The sequence below is a fragment of the Pan troglodytes genome, chromosome 8, assembly GCF_028858775.2.
Source record: "Pan troglodytes isolate AG18354 chromosome 8, NHGRI_mPanTro3-v2.0_pri, whole genome shotgun sequence".
In the NCBI taxonomy this organism is placed as follows: Eukaryota; Metazoa; Chordata; class Mammalia; order Primates; family Hominidae; genus Pan; species Pan troglodytes.
In genome coordinates, this window is record NC_072406.2 from 108,613,693 (window position 1) to 108,635,477 (window position 21,785).

A 21,785-nucleotide genomic window follows, 5' to 3' on the forward strand; every position below is an offset into this window, starting at 1 on the left:
AGCTAATTTCCAAAAAAGAAAAATTAGCCACAAGATTGCTTTGGGTAGGCAGGCCATATCTGCAAGGCTGTTTAAGTTTTACAGCTCCAAATAGGTTTCATCTCACATGCCACCCCACTCAATGGGTGGTGTTTCTTTGAGCACTGTAAGGTGACTTCTTGGACCCATAGAAAGAGAGCCGTGATCAATTAGTAATATCTGCCATTAGCAGGAGGTGTGGAGTGGGGAGGGGGTTGCCTGTGCCACACATTTGCCATTCACAAATTACACTGTAAGGATACTAAAAATGGCCGGGTGCAGTGGCTCATGCCTGTAATCCCAGCACTTTGGGAGGCCAAGGGCGGTGGATCACTTGAGATCAGGAGTTTAAAACTAGCCTGGGAAACATAGCGAAACCCTGTCTCTACTAAAAAAAAATACAAAAATTAGCCCGGCGTTGTGGTGCACACCTGTAATCCCAGCTACTCGGGAAGCTGAGGCAGGAGAATTGCTTGAACCTGGGAGGCAGAGGTTGCAGTAAGCTAAGATCGCACTCCAGTCTGGGCAACAGAATGAGACTCTGTCTCAAAAAACAAAAACAAAACAAAACAACAGCAACAACAAAAAAATACAGATACTAAACATATTTCAGTCCAGGTAATAGCTGGAGCAAGGCCTGAACTACGACTAACGTTATACTTTGTACACTTATTCTTCACCCTCTCCACTCTGCTCTGTGTCCAGGAAGCCTGCTTCTGTGGACGGCATCCTCCAGTTTCCCCTCGGGTTTCCTCCAGCTTCTGGTTGCTTTCAACCAGGAAGAGATCTTGGCAGACCCTAGGGAAGAGGAGAGAGGCTGTGCATTTCTTCCCTGCTAGATGCTACAGGTCTAGCCGTAGACACATCCCTCTGCAACTTCCCCTCCTACCCAGTTCCAGCTCCAGTAGCACTGCTCCCTCCCCTGCCCCTCACCACAGGAATAATGGGCTCATCTCTGTGTGTCTCACCTCTCCTGTTTGTTCCCTTAACCCTGCATCTCTAATTGGCCCCTTCTTGAAGGTCTCTTCATCTGAAACATCCGGGATAAATTCTGTTTCCTGCTGGGACTCTGACTTATAGAGCTTTGCTAAGAAAATCTTTCCATTATTTCCACAGCCAAATAGGAAGATGGGATTCTGGCTGGTAATAGGGATGACTACTTTGGCCTATGCCAACACCTTTCACTGCTTAATTGGGCAGAATATGACTTACTGCTATCTCATGCCTGCTGCGTTCCCACAGCATGAGCTCACACGGGCTCCATTAGGTAATGGAGAGAGGATGCAGTTTAGGTCCTAATAACCCAAAGCTTCTTGGGCTCTAATTTTACATCTTATGTGCTTGATTTGAGGATGAAGCACATCTCATAAGCCCTAATATCTTCACTGTGAAATGATATTTTGCAGAGCCATAAGTTGCAATTTAATTATGCAGGACTCATTCTGAAGACAATGGCCATGGGAGACCCTAAGTCGCAGAGGATGGAAAGACACGCTAGGCAGAGAGGGAAGGAGGACTGGGATCCACCTACGGCCATGCCAAGAGCTATTCAGATGGCCTTGGACAAGTTACTGCCCCTCCCAGGCCTTCAGGGTTCTCACGGGAAACATTAAAAGCTTAGAATAAATAATCCTTAAGATTCCTTCCAGCTTTAACATTCTAGAAGATTTGACTCAAAGATCTTGCTTGGTGTAGCTGGATAACTTTCAGTCATGGTAGTGGGCCTGTTGCCATTTTGACTACATTTTCCTCATAAAGGTCCAGCCAGTTTAGCTTATTGTGGCAGAGATTGCTCATTGTCCACCAATACTTCTCTCCCTTCTTCCATTTTAAGAGAACCCCTGATTTTTAGCTCCAGGTCCTCCAAAATAAAGCTTTTCCAGACTCCCAAATAGCTGTCTGTGGCCAAGTGACTAAGTTCTGTCCAATGAGATGAAGCGCAAGTGACAAATGGCAGCTCCCAAGAAGCTGGTTCTCACACATTCTTTGTCTCTTTTACTTTTCCACCCCTTCCATATCCAAACCATGCCCGTGATGATTTGAGCTCTGCATACCATCTTGACCATGAGGACAAGGACCTCAACTGAGGGAGAGTGGAGTGGCAGACTGGAAGGAGCTTGGATCTTAGATTTTGAAGGACTTCCTGAAGCAGAACTGCCATATCAGCCCAGAATGGAGACCTCCAGATTTTGATGTGAGAAAAAAATAGACTTCTAGCTTGTTTAAGCCAATGTCCGAGATACCAATATATTGCCTCTTGGCTCCAAATCTATCCTTCTTTGTCTTGCTTTGTGACACTGGAACTGGACCCTGTAAACATTGCTCCTTCACCACTTGACACCATGTTAGGCTTTATCAGTAAAAGACACTGGAAGGATACTGCAAATAGAAGAGGGGATTGCTCTTCCTGGTTCCAGTGGTCTCACCTTGCACCCATGGGAAGGGCTGCCAGCAGTGTTCAGGAAAACCACTGGCACCAACCCTCCAGAGTTTTGCCAATTTCCACTGGGTAATTCCATGCTGGTCAGTATCTCAGTGAACTCCCCAATTCCAGTGGGCCATAGCCACTCTCTCTTAAGAAGTCAGAATTTCAGCCCGGGATGGGTGGAGGTTGGGGTGGCTTCCTCCTTCCCTAGTAGTTGCTCCTTGCATCTGCTATTTTTGTTTTCTTTAGTGTTCCCTTTACCTCTTTTGGTAGTCAATCCCCTTTTCCTAGTTGATAATTATATTACATTTTCTAATTACTGTTCAAATTACTGGTGTGGTTTCAGTCTCCTAACTGGACCCTGATGGACACAGCAAATTAACTTGGGTCTGTTACTAGCAATTGAACTTAATCTGAACTGATACAACCATACAAACATCTCTATGGGAAAGTCAATGATATGGTGCAGAATAAGCCCTCTGCTTTTTAAAAATCCTCTCTCCAAGAATTTGTTTGTGGCAAATATGACAGAAAAATAATGAAAGTCCTTAATTTAGTAGGAAAAGGGTTCCCACTAAATGTTTTTTAAAATTCTCTAATTAGAAAAATGAGCAGGAACAGAAGAAAAGGTGCATGAATAGGAATCGCAATTAGCAGAAGAAATACAAACAATCAAAAACGTATTTTAAAAGGGTCAAAATTACTGAAAAAAATACAAATTACAATACAAGTGCAAGTTGAAGAAATAGAAAAATACTTTTCTCCAACCAGCAACGGTTTTTTAAAACTAGAATATAAACTATTAATCCTAATGGGAGTGTAAAGGAATAAAAAACTTTTAGCTGGGTACGATGCCTCACACCTGTAATCCCAGCACTTTGGGAGGCTGAAGTAGGTAAGTCACTTGAGCCCAGGAGTTTGAGACCAGCCTGGCCAACATGATTTAAAAAAAAAAAAAAGAAAAAGAAAAAAAAAATCTCTACCAAAAAAAAAAAATACAAAAATTAGCTCGGTGTTGTGGTGCACACCTATAGTCCCAGCTACTCAGTAGGCCGAGGTGGGAGGATCACTTGAGCCCTAGAGTTCAAGGCTGCAGTGAGCTGTGATTGCGCCACTGCACTTTAGCCTGGGTGACAGTGAGACCCTGTCTCAAAACACAAAAACAAAAAACAAACAAAAAAAACTTTTGAAGGGTTGTTTGAAAAGGAGAATCAGAAGGCCTAAATGCATTGGTACTTTTGACCCAGCAATTCTACTTCTAGAAATTTATTCTAAAGAGATAATTCACGATGTATATAAACATCTAGCTACAGAGATGATTCCAGCATCATTGTTTATAAAAGCAAAACAAAAAGATTGAGGCCAGGTGCAGTGGTTCATGCCTGTAATCCCAGCACATTGGGAGGCCAAGGCGGGCAGATCACCTGAGGTCAGGAGTTCGGGACCAGCCTAGGCAAAATGGCGAAACCCTGTCTCTACGACACATACAAAAATTAGGTGGTGCATGTGCCTATAGTCCCAGGTACTCAGGAGGTTAAGTGGGAGGATCACCTGAGCCCGGGAGGCGGAGGCTGCAGTGAGTAGTAATTGTGCCATTGCACTCCAGTCTGGGTGACAAAGCAAGAAAAGGGAGGAAGGAAGGGAGGGAGGGAGGGAGGGAGGCAGGGAGGGAGGGGAGAGATTGAGAAAAAAATCTGTATGTCCAACAATAGGAGATTGCTTAAATAAATCATGGTGCATCTATACAACAGTGTATAAAACAACTTAAATCGGTTTTGTATAAGAATGTTTATTACATAAGCATCTTTATTGTCATAGAGAGAGGTTCATGGTACTAAGTGAAATTCAAACAGAAGCAGGTTCAAGCCAGTAGGTACAGCATTTTCAGGAGAAGAAAAATGTTACAAACATGCCTAGAAAAGGTGTGGGAATATCATACAACAGAATGTTCATAACAATTACTTCTAGGCAATGGGATTACTGGACATTTTTACTTCTACTTGCTGTATACATTTTCTAAATGTTTTCCAGTGGATGGGAATTAGCTGTGTAGTTAAGGAAAACATTTCATGTTAAACCATTATCTCCCTTTCCACCACCTCAAGGGCACCCCAGTGCCTGCTGAATATGTTTGAGTGAACTCATACATGTTTCAACCACGACCTTGGGGTACATCTCAGCTCAGGACCCCTCCCACCCACAGAGCCACTATCTCTTCCCACCTTCCCTCCCTTCCCATTCTCAAGGCCATAGCCTGCATCCTCATGCTCCAGGACTCGAACTCTGAGAGGTCCTCCTGCTTCCTGCTTCTACAGATCCTAAGCATCACAGGTCTTCACTGTAACAGTCCTCTGCTGAGAAACCATCAATAGCTCCCCATTTCCTTAGGGATATGTTTCAAATGTTTCAGCTTGACTTCCACTGTTCCAAGCTTATTTCAATCCTGTCATTACCATTCTGCAAAGTAAACCAGAGTAAATCTCCAACTCCAGACACATCACAAACATTCCTCACCTTTGCTGACACTGTTCATTCTACCTGAAATACCTTCTCTTGCATCCCAGCGTCTGCAAATCCAAGGCATCCTTCCAGACCCGCCTCAGAGCTTACCAACTTCCTCACCAGGAAGTCTTCCTTGAGTTGACTGCTACCCTTTCTGAATCCCTCTGGTATCTCATTGACTGAGTTTTCCATTTGACAAATACCGGTTGGGCACCCACCATGTGCTGGCACTATGCTCGTGACTGTGAAGCAAAATCAGTCTCGTTTATACTCCTTGGAGCTCATTGTCCAATGCAGAGACAGTCATTGAACAATAATACTCACATCAGTAATAGACCCAGTTATAGATTGTAAAGAGTGCTTTTCAGAAAAACAAAGGCGATGAGAAACTTGAAAGGGGACCTGATTGAGACTGGGGACTGGGAAGGCCTCATGGGGGAAATGACATGTAAGCTGAGTCCTGGAGGATGAGTCAGAGTTGACCACATATAGAGTCCAGAGACATTTCCAGGCAGGAAGAAGAACCGATGTGAGCTGGAGCCTGGCAGGTAAGGGGAGGGAGGCTGAGTCATAGGGATAAGCAATGACCAGAGCACCCCGGGGCCTGCTGATTGCTCTTATCCCAAGTGCAATGGGGTGACATTAAAGGATCCTAAGCAGGTCTGATCTTGCAAACATGATCACACATGAGTTGGAGAAAGATCACTCTGCAATGTGGAAAACAGATTTTGGGAGGCAAGAGTAGCGTCAAGGAGACCAGTTCAGCCACTACTGCAGCAGCCCAAGTGTGAACTTGGACCAGTGGCAGTGGGGATGGAGAGAAGTGGATGGGCTCAATTTGGAAACAGAATTGACAGCACTTGTGTTGGGTGGGGTGAGAAGAAGAGGGAAGTCAGGTGTCCAGGTAGCAACTGGGTTTCTGGTTTAGGGACCTGGGTGGACTCTGGTACCAGTGTGGTATCTGCACCCATGAGGCCCAGTCCTTAGTGAGCCAAGGACGACGGGACAGGAAACCAGCCCTGACTCCACAGGGAGGAGAGGCGACCCTGCGACCTGAAAAAGAGTTAAGAAGGAAGGTAGCTTGAGGCTGTTGCTGTGGGAAGCCAGCTCACAGGACTCACATCGACTCCAGGCCAGTAACCTGGGTGGGAGGCAGGGAAAGAGGCTGGGTGCAAATTGCAGGATGAGACAGAAGATAAGTGGCCCAGCTGGCAGAGCAGGCAAAGACTCAGGGCTGAACATCTCCACTCAAGTGCTCATGCGGGCGAGCTTGAGAATATTTATTGGTAATTGGCAGAAGTGGTTAGAGGTGGCGTGATCACAGATAGGTCTGTAACCAATCAGCAGGAAAGCTCTGTTCCTGTTGCTATGTTTGCATCCAGGCAGAACCGTATTATGAGCAGGCTGAGAGGGTACCATGAGAAACCTGCTTCTACACATTTGGTTTATGTGTCATCCTCTCCCTGCTTCATGGGTGAGAGCAAGTGAGCTGTGGAGCAATAAATTATCACTTGCCACATGCTATGTATCCCAGGAGAACTCTTAGCAGCCCTGAGAGGGAGAGATTAGCATTCACAGGCCAGTGAGGTTGTTACTTATAAGGAAATTCTAAAATAGGGAATAATACTATGAGTAATAATAATAATAGCAAGCAGAAGAGCCAGCAGTTAATGACTGCTTGCTAAACACTTCGTGTTCACTGCCTCATTTAATCCTCAAACAAGATTATATGATGGGTTTCAATATCGTTATTTTCCAAATGAGGAAACTGAGGCTCAAAGAGATTAAGAGACTTGGTCAAAACTACACAGGAAATAAGGGGGGCAGAGGCAGGTTTAAAGCCATGGGCTGCGTGATACCAAAAAGAATCTCTACAACAGGATGCTCACTGCTTCTGCTCTTTATCAGCCAAGCCTCCTTGGGAAAGATTGGCCATCGAAGTCTTCTCCCTGTGGAGGTGAGGAGAGTGGTTGGACCCATCACCCTCAACTGACCTGATACCCATGCACCGACCCTGGGCCTTCTGGAAGAGGGGTAGAGGAACAGAGACGGGGACAGGTGCATTTTGACACCTGGTATTATTCATTTATTCTTCCCTATGCTTTAGGACAGAGTACTTGGAAAGCCAGAATTCTCTCGCCTTTGTCAGATTCCTAGACAAGGATAAAGAAAAAGATAGGGAGACGGTCATGGGCTTTGGTGCTCAGGGAACATATACACAAATGTGACCTTCAGACTGGGCAGCATGGAGAAGCTCGTTCACTGGCGGTGGAGGCAACCAGGCAAAGCTGGAGGCCCCAGGGTTGAAGAGGTCACGTGGCGTAGAGGGGAGAACAGGGATTAGAGGTCTCAATGTCGTGTGCAGGTCTTAGCCCAGGCTCTCCCCTATGCAAGCAACCTGACCATGGCCTGTAATGCCCCTGAGATCATGTGAGCCCAGGCCATCTCCTGCGAGTGCTCCCATCAACTCTTAGGGGTTGGGAGAAGCCACCAGCTGAATGGAGGCTCAGGCCCAAAGCCACTTATATGTCTCCAAATAGCCAGGGGCTGGTTTCTTCGGTAGGGCTCAGACATCTGGTTGGCTTGCAGGGAACCAAATGCCTTAGCCTAATGCCATCCTCAGTGAGGCCACTGAGATTCATGGAAGATTTAAGTTTTAGGTCAAAGTCTCTGGGTATAGCCGGGCATGGTAGCTCAGGCCTGTAATCACAGCACTTTGGGTGGCTGAGGTGGGCAGATCACTTGAGGCCAGGAGTTCAAAACCAGCCTGGCTGATATGGCGAAACTCCATCTCTACTAAAAATACAAAAATTACCCTGATGTGGTGGTGCCTGCCTGTAATCCCAGCTACTCAGGAGGCTGAGGCACAGGAATCACTTGAACCCAGGAGGCAGAGGTTGCAGTGAGCTGGGATTCCACCACTGCACACACACAAAAAGTCTCTGAGTATAGATGAGCTATCAGAATTGGCACCATCAGAAAACATAAATCCCTTAAAATCCCATAAATCCCTTAAAAATCACCAGGCTTTGTGTATTAGTCCATTCTCACACTACTGTAAAGATACTGCCTGAGGGCCAGGAGCAGTGGCTCACACCTGTAATCCCAGCACTTTGGGAGGCCGAAGTGAGCAGATCACGAGGTCAGGAGATTGAGACCATCCTGGCTAACACGTTTCACCGTGTCATCTCTACTAAAAATACAAAAAATTAGCCAGGCGTGGTGGCAAGTGCCTGTAGTGCCAGCTACTCGGGAGGCTGAGGCAGGAGAATGGCGTGAACCCGGGAGGCGGAGCGTGCAGTGAGCCGAGATCGCACCGCTGCACTCCAGCCTGGGCGACAGAGCGAGACTCCGTCTCAAAAAAAAAAATAAATAAATAAATAAAAGATACTACCTGCGACTGGGTAATTTATAAGCAAAAGAGGCTTAATTGACTCGCAGTTCTGCATGGATGGAGAAGCCTCAGGAAACTTACAATCATGGTGGAAGGTAAAGGGGAAGCAGGCACATCCTACATGGGAACAGGAGAGAGAGAGTGCACAGAGGAAACAGCCACTTTTAAACCATCAGGTCTTGTGAGAACTCGCTCACTATCACGAGAACAGCATGAAGGAAACCACCCCCATGATCCAATCACCTCCCACCAGGTCTCTCCCTTGACACGTGGGGATTACAATTCCAGATGAGGTTTAGGTGGGGACACAAAGCCAGATCACTTTGGTTGTTCAGATATTTAGTTTCCTGCCACTTGGAAACCTTGCTGGATTTCTGTGGGATGACAATAATTTTAAAAATAGTATTTACTGGATGCTTACCATGTTCAGACATGATTCTAAGTGCTTTCTCTGTATTAATCACTAAATCCTCATAATAACCCTATGTGGGTAGATATTAGTAACCACATTCATAGATAAGGACAGTGTCCCAGCAAGCCTAAGCAGGTTTGCCTACAGCCGTGGAGTGGTAGAGCCAGTATTTGAACCCAGGAAATTTGCCTCTAGCACCTGCTGCTTTGCCCACAGGCTGTCTCAGAAGTATGGAAAGCAGTGCTGTTCATACAATTCAGTTCACTCCACACACTTGTTGGGGCATAACAAGTTCTTCAAGGGCCACATAACTCTAGCACTGTATATTTCATATTTATTGAGTGCTTCTGTTTTCTAGGCATGGTACCAAGTGCCTTCATATACAAGCCTGTTAATCAGAGTTTCTATTAACGGCATGATACACAAACGGACACTGAGGCTTTGAAGGCTGAGGGACTTGCTCCAGGTCTCACCGTTAGAAAGTGACAGAGCTGAGGCTGGGCGCGGTGGCTTGTGCCTGTAATCCTAACACTTTGGGAGGCTGAGGCGGGTGGATCACGAGGTCAGGAGTTTGAGACCAGCCTAGCCAACCTGGGGAAACCCTGTCTCTACTAAAAATACAAAAATTAGCTGGGCATGGTGGCGGGCGTCTGTAATCCCAGCTACTCGGGAGGCTGAGGCAGGACAATCAATTGAATCCGGGAAATGGAGGTTGTAGCGAGCTGAGATTGTGCCACTGCACTCAGGCCTGGATGACAGAGTGAGACCCCATCTCAAAAAAAAAAAAAAAAGAAAAGAAAAAAGGAAAGTGACAAAGCTGAGAAGAAAAACCTAAGTCAGCCCAATTCCAAAGCATGGGTACAGAACCACAGCATGTCAGCAAGGTCTTTGTTCTCCACAGTCTGGGGAGGGGCCAGGTGCTCAAACAACCATAGTCCAGGCTGGGGAGTGCCCTGAGAATGGCTGGAGAAGCAGTGGTCAGCTGGATGGCCAGAGCTGAGGTGCTGCTGCATGAGATGCCCTGCTGACCTGTCTATAATCAGCTTCCATCTAGGAGCCTCTTCTGCTGAGCAGGCTGAGCCTAGCACTGGGTAGGAGGCTCCCCAAGGGCAGGGTTGAGTCTAACCAGCACTTAGACCCTCAGCACCCATGCCAGGCCCACATGCCAGGTGCACTGCATATCTGGGGCTGTGTGGATGGCTCGGTGGCATCATGCCTGTCCCCACTCCTCTCCTCTCACTGTGTGGGACAGCAGAGGAAAGGATGCTCTCCCAACACACATGCCACCCTGAGGGAAGGGTGTGCTGCACTGATCACTACACTACTGGGCGGGAGAGAAAAGGAAAAAACAAGTTCCACTGATGTAAGACTTGGAGACCTACCTTTGATTATGTTGTTGTGGACTTTTCTGTCTACCAAATTATGGGCTCTGTCCACAGAGGCATCAAAGGATGAGCAAGGTCAGGGAGAAAATCTAGGCCTGAAGCTCAGTTTCCTCATATACAAAATGGCAGCCATTGCAGCTGCTTGTCTGCTCTGGGGGCTGTGCTGAGGGTCAGTGGGTGGTGTTCTTGCTGTCATTCAGCTCCCAGAGCAGCCCCCTCCAAGAGGGGCCTGATATGTCTTCCTTCCTGGACCCCCTTTCCCAGACTCTGGCACCCCAGTGTGAGACCTGGCCACTATTGAGAACTCTAGGCTCTGCTTGGCATTGGATGGCCACACACTCCACACCTGCTTGGCTGAGCTGAATTCTCAGCTCGGGCAGCTGTGCCAGCCAGCCAACTGTTCCTCAGGGGCTAAGGCCATGAGCTGCCTCCCCCAGCTCTGCCCCTGGCCCTGCCCTCATCTACATTTACTTAAAATCTTTATTGAGATATATAACTCACATGCCATAAAATTCACCCTTCACTACTTTTGAGACTCTGTTTAACCACAATGATCAGGTCTGAAATTAAGAATCTCTAACCCTAACTATACTAGATGAAATAAATTATTCATTTATTGCAAAAATTCAATTTCCTCTACAGCATTTCAACAAAAGAGTTCAAGAAGTGCTGTGAGCACCTGCTCTGTACTCTGATAATGTATATATCACTATATACTTGCCTTGTGCCAGATACTGCGTTCAGCACTTGACAAACATTGTATTATTTAATCCTTATAGCAATGCTGAAAAGTGGATATTACTAGTTCTTTTTTTCCCTGAGGCTCAGGGAAGTTGAGTAACATACTCAAGGTCACACAGCCTTGCCTAGGTGGCAGATTTGGAATCTAGGTCTGGCCTGCATCAGAGCCTGTGCTCTTAACTGGCTCACACCCTGCCCCATTGCATGGTGGTGTGTGAAATTGTGTAGAGAAGGTGGACTAGATTCTGCTCCTGTATCATCTGGAGAAACAAAAAAGACAAACATTTAACTCCAATATTGCCCTGAAATATTTTAATTCCATCAAATCAGCACCTGCCCATCAGCAAGGACATCATAACAAGTTAGAATGGAAATAAAGATGTAAAAATATCAGCCACCCTTACCTAGGTGTGGCCCATGGTGTGGGAGTCTGATGGGGGGCAGGTGGAGTACCAGAGAGATGGCAGCTCACATTCTGGGGATGGGTCATGCCAGGGAGACAAGCTTCCAGGAGGCACCATGTGAGCCTCATCTCTGCTTAAAAACCAGGATGCCCGCCCTGCCATGAAGGTTGGCGACTCCAGAGGAGCACTGCCCAGGTCTCTACAATCTTCCCAATGCCACTCTGGGCACTTTTAGGAGTCCCTGGCACACTGGCCCAGGGCTGCTTCAGTTTCTAGGCTGACAGTAACATGAGGGCTGCTGGCAACACCTGCCCCAGAGAGGGCTCTTGGTGAGCCCCAAAATGAAACCTGATTGGTAAGATGTCTTGGAGAGAATGGCAGAGTGAGGTGAAATACCAAATTCCAGGCAGAAGTAAAGTCTGAAGTGTGGGCTTACCCTCATTACTGGTTCCTGAGCCATAAGACACGAGCGACCACCAGCTATATTTATCCTATCCTAACATGGGACCCACAGCTGTGAAGAAGGCCCTGGTATTTACCAAGCCATCCACTGAAAAGTGAAGCTGGCTATCAGGCAGTTCCCTTAGATTTAATAAACCCAAAATGCTATACAGCATTTTCATATCATTTGAGCCTCATGTAGACAATTTTTGAGTCACATACCCTCAGCTCACCTCTGGGCAGTTCCATGCCTCTGCCACATGTCTCCCCACCTTTCTGCTTGAGAACTTTTTTTAAATATGTAGAGCCCTCTATTCCTGGATATTCAGGGAAGTTAATGCCTCAGGGAATGTGGCAAGTCATCTTTTCCAAAACTGGCCACAACGACATCTCTCGTTTCATGTGCCCTTTTAACAACATGATATTGACATGCCTCCCACTGGAGAGGTGGGTCTGTGCTCTCCCACCTCGAATCTGGGAGGGCTTGTGGCCGTGATGGAAGTGATAATGTGTGACTCTGAGGCAAAGCCATCAAAGGTAACACAGTTTCCATTTGGTTCTCTTGGGATGCTTGCACTTAGAATCCAGCTGCCATGCTTTGAGGACACCCACATAAAGAGACCACATGGAGAAGCCACCTATAAGTGTTCTGGCCAACAGGTCCCAGGCAACAGACAGCCTCAACAGCTAGACACATGAGCGAATGAGCCTTCAGATAACTTCAGAACCCACTTGTTGAGTCACCCCAGCCTGTAAGTCTTCCTAGCTGAGGCTTAGCCATCACGGAACAAAGACAAGCCTCCCCTGCTGTGTCTTTTCTACATTCCTAATCAACAGAATCATGAACATAATAAAACAGAGGTTGTTCTACCCCACTGGTCTGGAATGCTTTCTTACACAGGAATAGAAACTAGAGTAAGGAGCAGACAGTGAAGGGCAGCAGGCTTTGGATAAATGCTGCAGCCTCCTATTCTCTGGGCAGATAATTTGGGAGGCATTCTGTAAGCTCCTCAAAGGCACTCCCAGTGGGGTCAGGGGCCCATTGCCTAAAGTAGCTACCTTGATTCCACTCCCTTCATTGGATTTCCTTCCTCCCTGTCTCATTCCTCCTGCTCCCTCAACCCTGCTTCCTGGGATCACCTTCCACATGAACTATCTACACCAAAGTCCTTGTGTAAGGCTCTTCTTTCTGAAGAATCCAACTAAAACTGGCCTTGGCCGGGCGCGGTGGCTCACGCCTGTAATCCCAGCACTTTGGGAGGCCGAGGCGGGCAGATCACGAGGTCAGGAGATCGAGATCATCCAGGATAACACGGTGAAAACCCGTCTCTATTAAAAATACAAAAAAATAGCTGGGCGTAGTGGCAGGCGCCTGTAGTCCCAGCTACTCAGGAGGCTGAGGCAGGAGAATGGCGTGAACCCGGGAGGCGGAGTTTGCAGTGAGCCGAGATCAGGCCACTGCACTCCAGCCTGGGCGACAGAGCGAGACTCCGTCTCAAAAAAGTAAATAAATAAATAAATAAGTAAATAAAACTGGCCTTTTGTCTACCCTGCAAGGCAAGCATTTTTGCTCCCACTCCCATTTTGTAGATGAGCAGACTGAGACATGGAAAGGTAAAATGACTTGCTCAAGGCCACACGGTGAGTAAGGGGGGGCAGGGTCAAGATAAGAACCTAGGCCTTCTGACTTGAAATCAGCTTAAAACTTGTGGGTGAGGATAGGCAGGCAGGCAGCAACAGTCCTCCCAAGCTTTGCTGTCAGAGGCATGGCGGTTGGAAGAATGCCTTGTGATTTACTGCCAGTTGAACCCTTAGCTGTATTGACAGTATCAGAAGAAAAACAACTGGCAGAGCTATGGATGACCAGACAGAGAACACCCCCGAGAAGCCCCATGCCCCTCACCAGCCCCAGGCCAGGAGGGCTTCACAGACTAACTTCCACTCCCCCGTCATTTGATTTAAAAGTCATCCCTTTTTACAGCATCAAATAGATTGTCTATTAGCAAATTTAAATTTTCCAGCTTAAAACCTGCTTTAAGATCAGCATGAAGATATTCTTTCCATCAGTTTCTAGAAAATCCATTTATAAAAAGTATCTAACTATATTTCAAGCACTGTTCTAAGTACTTTATCAGGAATCATCCCCATTTACAAATGAGGAAGCTAATGCCCAGAGAAATCAAGTGATTTGCCCAAGGATACACAGCTTGTAAGTGGCAGAGTAAATGGTAAAAATGGTATTAAAAATTGCAAAAGTAGTGAAATGGTAAAATTAGAAATGGTAAAATTACCAGTTTGTTCAGCTTCTGAGAGGTTGGGCTAGAACCAAAGATCATAGACTCATAGAACACTGGATAGGAAGCAGCCAGGGGGCTCACACTGAAGTGCTTGCAAGGTATGAAGTAGGCCCAGGGCAAGACGGCTGATGTGGACCAAGAGCACAAGCTCTCTGGACATGTCACTTTGTAATTCTAACAAGGCAGACATTTTCATTCTGCAGGTAAGGAACTGAGGCCCAGAGAGGAGGGGAGTCGTCCAGGTAACACAGATCCTGAAAAGCCAGGAACAGATTCAAGACCCTCCCCTCTGCATTCTGAGTACACAGTAGGAATGGAGACCCACACCAAGAAGGGACAGTGGGAGGTGTTTTAGCTTTGCAGCCCTGAGGCAGGTCCTAAAAGGAGAGCTTCTGGCCAGAAGAGTCAGGGAGTTAGGATTTCACTGAGATAGAATGGGAGGCTGCCCCTAAAGGTTTGCCTTAAATATGCAACCAGGAAATGCAGTGTCCCCCTAGCCGAGAGGCAAGTCCTTTCTCTGAGACTTCAGTACACTGATGAACTGCTTGCTGGCCTTCCAGACAGCTGTTCTCCAGGTCAGGCAATTTCCAAGAGGATGGGCGGACTGAGATGTTACCTTTTCCCCCAGGTTGTCCTTGTCATCGCCCTCTTCTGGCCACTCTTAGCATCAGTGTAGCCCAGGGAGAGGCCAATGGGTTGGGAGAATTCAAGGAGTCTGAGGAGGGTGCCTGCAGCTGGCTGAAGCCACACTGGCCAGATCCTCTACCTTCCAGCCCTGCCTGTGCATCCCATTCTGTCTGTAAAGAATCACAGAATATGCGTGCCCCTGGTTATCTTGCATTTTCTCTAAAATTACTGGGGAAAATGAGGCTGTAACAGGCAAGCCTGCCTCAGGGTTATCCTCCAAGGCTGAGACCGGGAGCTGGGATGCCTCTTTCACATCTGGATTCACAAGTGCCCAGACCAGCACCCAGCATACTGGAGATGCACAATACATTCCTGAGCAAATCAATCACTTCCCCACTCCAGGCCTCAGCGGCCCACACTGCCTCCCAGAGTCCCCAGGTCACACCCAGCAGGGTCTAGGATCTGACAAGTGGGGGAGGTGGTCCAGCCACTCCCTTTATCCCACACCTATTTTCCCAGCTTCAGTGGCCCTCTTTTCAGGGCCAGGCTGCCATTCCAATAGTGCTCTGGAGCCTCTTCTCCCTGGCCTTGAATTAGGTCCCATGAGGAACTCATGGTACCTGGGCCAGGCATGCTACCTGCTGAGGTTTTCTCCAGTTGTCCAGGAACCAACTCCTCTGCCCACCTTCCTAACTCAGAAGCCCCAAGAGGTACAGCAGTAGGTGGATATTCTGCAGGAAATTTCCCTTACTAAGACCAGGCCCCTCAAGACTAGTTTGATCTCAAACCTTCACAAGATTCTCAAGTCTCACAAACTCCTCCTGCCTCCTAGTAACCTGGTCTTCCCCAGACTTTACCCAGTTCTGACCCTCCCAACCCCCAGCCTAGACCCGAGCCACTGCAGTGATAGAAACAATAAAAAATAACGACAATGCCATCATTTCACTTGCAGAGAATTTTCCCATAAATCACCTGAGTCCTCCTATAATTACTGCCACCAATTTAGAGATGAGGAACCTGGAACTGATAGAGGTTTCCAGGGCGTGAAGGGGCAACCACTGGCCCACAGGCCCCTCAGAGACCTGGCCGGCCACAGCCCCGGAAAGGAGCACCTGCCTCGCCGAGGGTGGAGGTCGCGCTCTTCCCTCCCCATTCTTCTCTGCCGACCGCCAAGTGAAACGGGGCCCCACAAAGCCAGAGATAAACACCACTACTCGCGGGACACTGGCCATGGGCCAGGAGCGTCTGTGCGAGCCTCTGAGCCCAGCATCTCCCTGGGAGCGTGAGCGTGAGCACCCCTCTGTCCGTGCTGGAACTGCCCCACACTCATCAGCTTGCTGGAACATGCGCTTGGCCCTTCGGAGGCTAACGCTTCAACGACTCCAGCTCGGAAGCCGCTCCCCTCAGGACTCACGAGCCGGTCAGTGGCCCCGAGGAAGCGGGAGCTGCAGCGCCCAGGCGGCGATTGCGCCCGAAAGGCCCGTACGTCCTGGGGCGCCGCTTCCTGGAGGGATTAGAGCACCTGCCGGCTTCCATCTCCGCCCGCCCAGAGCGACCCTCAGGCCGGTACCGCTACAGGGAAGTTTCCGGCTATTCGAGTCTTGCTCATTCTCCCTCGGCGACCCCTTTCCTTTTGCCCGCTGTGACGCTTTTCTTTTTAAAATCTCCCAAGAGTAACCACGGATCTTGGGAAACTTTGCGCGAAACTTAAAAATGCTGTGAAATCGGAGCCAGGAACTCCATCTGAGCCTCGGAGCGCCGCGCCCAGCCCAGCTCTTCTGCTCCGGCCCGGAGCGTCCGGCGGTGGCCAGTGCTGCCCACTCGCTGTCAGGCGGCCCTGGCACCCACCCCGGCCCCTGGGCGCCCTCTCGGCCTCTGGCACCCGCTCTGATTCGCTTTGGGAACGCGCCAGCTGTCGCCCCCCGGTGCGCACCGCAAACCTGGGGCCGGGACGTCCCAGCCTCGGAGTGGTTTTTAAGCAATTCCTCGGAGGCATTGTCTTCCGGGGGAGCCGGGGATCTCAGGGGAGGGGAGAGGAGACCCGCCCCATAGACGGTAGTGCAGGCTTGCCCACCACCTCATTTGCATTTCAAAGGCAAACTTCTGCGGGACTTCCCCGGCGGCGGCACCTACCGGCTTTGCAAGGGTCGTGGTAATGCTCCAGCTGCTGTTCCGTGCCCTCCTCGCCGTCCAGCTCTGAGTAGTCTGCGGTGGCGTCCGGGCGCTCCCCGAGTCCCCCGGCGCCGCGAGGCAGCGGCAGCAGCAGCAGCAGTGACACCAGGGCCCCAAGTGCAGTCGCCCGGGGCATGGTGGCGCGGGGCCGGCTGGGGCAGAGGGAGTTGCGTGCACGAAAGCTCAGCTCGGCCGAAAGAAGGCGCACACTGGGCCGGTCGGCTCCGGCCGGGACTCGGTGGTTACACAGGGCTGCTGGGCATGGCTCCGGCGCGGAGCAAGCGGAGCGCGGCGCCCCCTGTCTTCGTCGAGGCAACCGGGAAGCAGCCGCTCGGAGCTACTTGCCCGGCGGCCGAGGCTGCGGCGGCTGCGAGTGTGGCGGTGGCGGCGGTGGTTGGAGCAGTGGCCGCTCCGCCCCTCTCCACCAGGGCTGGACCACACAGCCTTCGCCAGGGGCCCTGGGCAGCCAATCACTCGGGCGCCCGAGGCGAGGCCCCTCCTCTTCCCGGCACCTTCGCAACTTCGGAGGAAGGCGAGCGAGGTGAAGATGCTGGAGCCAAAGGCCGGGGCCAGCTCCGCGCCCACCCAGCCTAAGGCGCCTGCCCGGGGCGCCACCTCGGCCTCTGGCTCCCGAGAATGCTGCTCCTGAAGATCGGGACTGGGCTTCTCGCCTTGTTTTATTTCCATAACTCACTTTACAACTCCCCGATGCACACGTGGCCAGAGTGGTTAGAACTCGGAGCGCTGGACCAGGAGCCCTGTGTACGCGATTCATGTCACTACCAACTGGCTATGTGCATTCGGGCAGCTGCTTCTTTGCAGGGATGAGTGAATGTCTCTCAGGTCCCTCTCAGCAAAGAAAAAAAAATCGAGGATTTCGATTCTCTCAGCTCTCTCCACATTCCCTAGTCGAGCCATGAAGGGCGCTTGCTGGCGGCAACTAACCTAACCTAGTGGCCGGCGATAGGTAATGAAAAAAGATTTAAGTCCACAGATTTCCCCTCTCGGTGACCCTATCTTTCAGTAAAACCGTCTAAGATGCTTCACACAGTCAAAAAGACACAAATGAACAGCTGTACGTGCTACTTGTGTTAAATTACAGACATGTTTTTATTAAATAAGCCACTCACCGTTAACTTGATGGAATAAAAATGACCAATTTCTGAAGTCTGTTTTTTTTTTTTTTGCCAATTAAAAACATATGCCCAAATAATGAGACTAATCAAGAGCTATTTGAAACCCACTTCTATTTTGTACCTAAAATGTAAAAATTCTCAGAACTGAGCCATTTTGATCTAGAGATATAAAAAGTATTATTACTATGAGGCTTTTCAAAGATCTTTTTATGCAAGTAAAATGGCCCTGTCAAGTATCACACACAAATGTGTGTGTGTAGAAATGTTTTGCATCATGCCCAGTAGAATCTTTTTTCAATTTAAACTGCAAGCAGAAAAATGGACAACTTTCCTTTTGGATTTCCACATGGTTTCACATACATCAATGACAAAATAGTCAACAGGGAGCCCAGAGCTGGGCTTCACATCAAACTCTGAATTTCTTGCACTTATGGTCATCTGTCTTCTCATCTATCAACTAGGATAACAAGTCCTTCACACAAGTAAAGGGCTAAAAGTTAACTATTGGAAGGATGCTACTCATATTTTGTCCTCGTTCTTAGAAAGAAATGCAATGTTGACCCTGCCTCATGCTGTTTTCATCAAATGGGCACATAACATACAGAATGGAGCCAGACAGGGCAAGATCTGGTTAGAAACTGGCAGGTGGAAGGAAGGAATTTGAAGAGGATAAATGCCACCAAATGGCAGGAAGGCCAAGTGGCCAGCGCATAGGCAAAGGAGTGGGAGGGGGTTGAATGGCATGCATTTCTGCCTGAATGCCAGGAGTCAAACCCAACGCCATAGCTCTCTGCATTCACCCCCATGAAGGTCACCACCTCTCAGTAGACGAGTCCAAAGAGTCAACATCTAAAAGGCCTAACAAACTTCTGTGACACTTCCAGGTCTCCAGATGGCACTAGGCAAACCACCAACTGGCTTCCTTATTAGAAGGGAATTCCTCTGGAAAATAAACATGAGAGGCCACCTCTTGTGCAAGCAATGAGGTTGTGAGCTTTTATGACCTCTAATGCCCACCTGGTGAGTAGTGGCCAGGTCTTCTCACCAACACCCTTTGTCCAAATATTTTGAAGACAGTGGTGTTGAAGAATGAACAAGCTGCGCAGTTTTATGTTATTAAAGTAGAAGGCCAGTTTAGTTGCTACTTTGGCTATCAACCAATAAATGGCAACAAAATATTTGGTTCACTATAAAGATCAGAAAAGAATAATTGAAAAGGGACACCATAAGATAGAACTATAAAAGCTAAACTCTAATCTGGGTTTAGATGATTTTTATAATGTATTTTTCTTTAATTTAAAAACCATGAAAAAACTGGAGGTAGAGTAACAGGCTTTATGACATAAAACTGCTCAACTTAGCTCCATTATTACATTAATAATTACTTCAGGGTTTCCTCTGCCATATCTCTGGGTCCTCTGTGAACCTGAGCAAGTGTTTTTCTCCTCTTAGATGTCCATCTCCCACCCAGAGTAACTGGGTTCTCTTGCCCCTTCAAGTCTACTGAGTTTTATCCACCTGGGCCACTTTCTCATTTTGCCTTTCCAAGCCACTATACATGATAATTTGTTCCAGGCCAGCTCATTCCTTCATTTACATTGCTCACCACTGAGAAGATACTGTTTTCTGGAGAATGTAATTAAAGATACTACAATTTTTAGCAGCTGCTTAAAACCCTTCCTGGCTCTCCAAAACCTTTATTCAAGTTCTTCAGGGTGGCATACCAGGTCCTCCGTCCACCATCAAGCCTTCCTTTCACCTTTCCAGTCTTGGCTCCTTACAACTCCCACATTCCAGTCTTCTGGCATTAAAACACCCTGCAGTCATCCTAACAAGGCTGCTTCACACCCTCCATGTCTCTGCCTGGGACACACTGATAATCGCATATCCCACATCCTCATGCCAGCATTGCAGCTACCCTATCTGTGACACTTACCTATCCAGGACTGCCCTTTCTGGTCTATAACTGCAGCAGACCTCTCTGACCAACCCCAACTTTGAATCACCTTCCATGTCTCACTTTCTAGACTCTCCCTTTTCTTCACTGACCTTCAATATTAAGTCTTGTAATCCTAGTGGCTTAGACTGAGACACTAAGAATAACCGTAACATTGGCCAGCCCCACTTATATCAATTTCCCCCTGCAACCATCTCCCACATTTTTTTCCTTTGAAATCGCTGTCAAGCAAAGTAATCATGCAAACTTTGAAAATCATTTTAAATAATCAAGTAATTTAAAATACATTTGTAAACTACACTGATTCCACATGTCCCAATTAGGCTTATTCCCCCCTTTTCTAATGTTATATTGCAGAGTAACAGTTCCACAAAAATAGTTCACTTGAAATCAAGAAGCTGGCTGCATACGAGTCCCTTCTGTCCTTAGTTTTCCAACCAGACAAAAAGTGTTCATTAAAGAAATAAAAAGTAATCCAAATTTGTACCAATGATGTGGCTAACGGGAATTGCCAAGTACAGGTGTTGACTGAGGCACCTAATAAAACTAGGGGAAAAGAACCAAGGAGGTTGGTCAGGATTTTTAAAAACTAGTCAGAAACGGAAAAACAAAATATACAAATAGACATGGAGAAATTAACCACTGATTTCAATGTGGCACAATAAAAATAATCTCTTCCATTCGTATAGAACACTAATTTTCAATGTGACTTCTACATATATTACCTGCCTCCCAGGCTAGAGAGGGTGACACCCCCACTTTACAGTTACAATAGTCAAGACAACAGGGCCCTGAATCTTGATGACTTCTGGGCTAAACATAAGAGCACCTTTAGCTGCTGTGGTTTCTTATCCATAAAACACAGCTATCTACTCTACCAGCTTCACAGGATGGTTGTGAGGGAACAAGTGAAACTGCTTTGAAAAAGTAGTAAATGCTAAACAAATGCAAAGAATCTATTTACCAGGCAAACAGATGGTAAAGTCTGAGTGTAAGAGTCAGAATAGGTATACAAAAAAGTCAAAAGAATGGCAATAAAAGAAAAATCATTCTTAAGAAAGACCAATCTTATTCACTGGACCATTCTCTCAACTTTACTGTACATTACAGTTCACTTTTGAAATACAAATTTAAACCTTAAATTTTAAATACATCATTCCAGGGGTTAGCGGACTATGGCCTGCGGGCCATTTTTGTGAAGTTATACTGGAACATAGCCATGCTCATTAGTTTATGTAGTCTACTATGGCTGCTTTGGTGCTACAATGATAGTTTCAACAGGGACTGCATAGCCCTCAAAGCCGAAAGTATTTACTATCTAGACCTTCACAGAAAAAGTCTGCAGACCCCTGCTTTAATTGTGGAAAACTATTACTAAGTTATTCATTTGCCTGTCAATAATGGGTTATCCCTTATGCTTGGTTCATGTTTCAAAAAGGAAAGAAATAAGGAATCCAAATGAAGTACATTTAACTTTTTATTACTTTTTAAAAATCCAAATTCAGATAAATTAACACACTAGGTTAGAACCTCAATTGTATTTGATACATTATATACTGGATTTCTATTACTAAAAAGCCAGTTGGAATATGGCCTATACGAACCAAAGAGTGTATACAAAATGGAAGTGGTCATCAGGCAATAATTGTTTCCTTGGAACTCTGCACCGACTGTCCATGCTCTGTGGGGACTTACACATTCAAGTTTGACAGTTGAAAAACCAACTGGAGCTGCTTTTCCAAGAATGTTCTGTTGTCCTTCAAATAGAATTCCATGTTATTTCTTTCTTGCCTTAAGCTCTTATATCTTTCAAATGACCTAAGCTGATGAACTGGAGTAAACACAAACTGCTGCAGTTATCAATTAGCAAGCCT

The 21,785-nt window shown here is 47.4% G+C and overlaps 1 protein-coding gene across 1 annotated transcript in view; it reads right to left on the minus strand.

The window, feature by feature from the left end:
• TLL2 (tolloid like 2) overlaps positions 1–17,226 on the minus strand; it is a 150,650-nt gene extending 133,424 nt beyond the window's left edge. The window contains exon 1 of the mRNA XM_016919000.4: positions 16,780–17,226. Within this exon, the coding sequence (XP_016774489.4) occupies positions 16,780–16,954 (175 nt within the window). The 5' untranslated portion in view covers positions 16,955–17,226. The remainder of the gene's footprint in view (positions 1–16,779) is intronic.
• Positions 17,227–21,785: the final 4,559 nt, after the last annotated feature.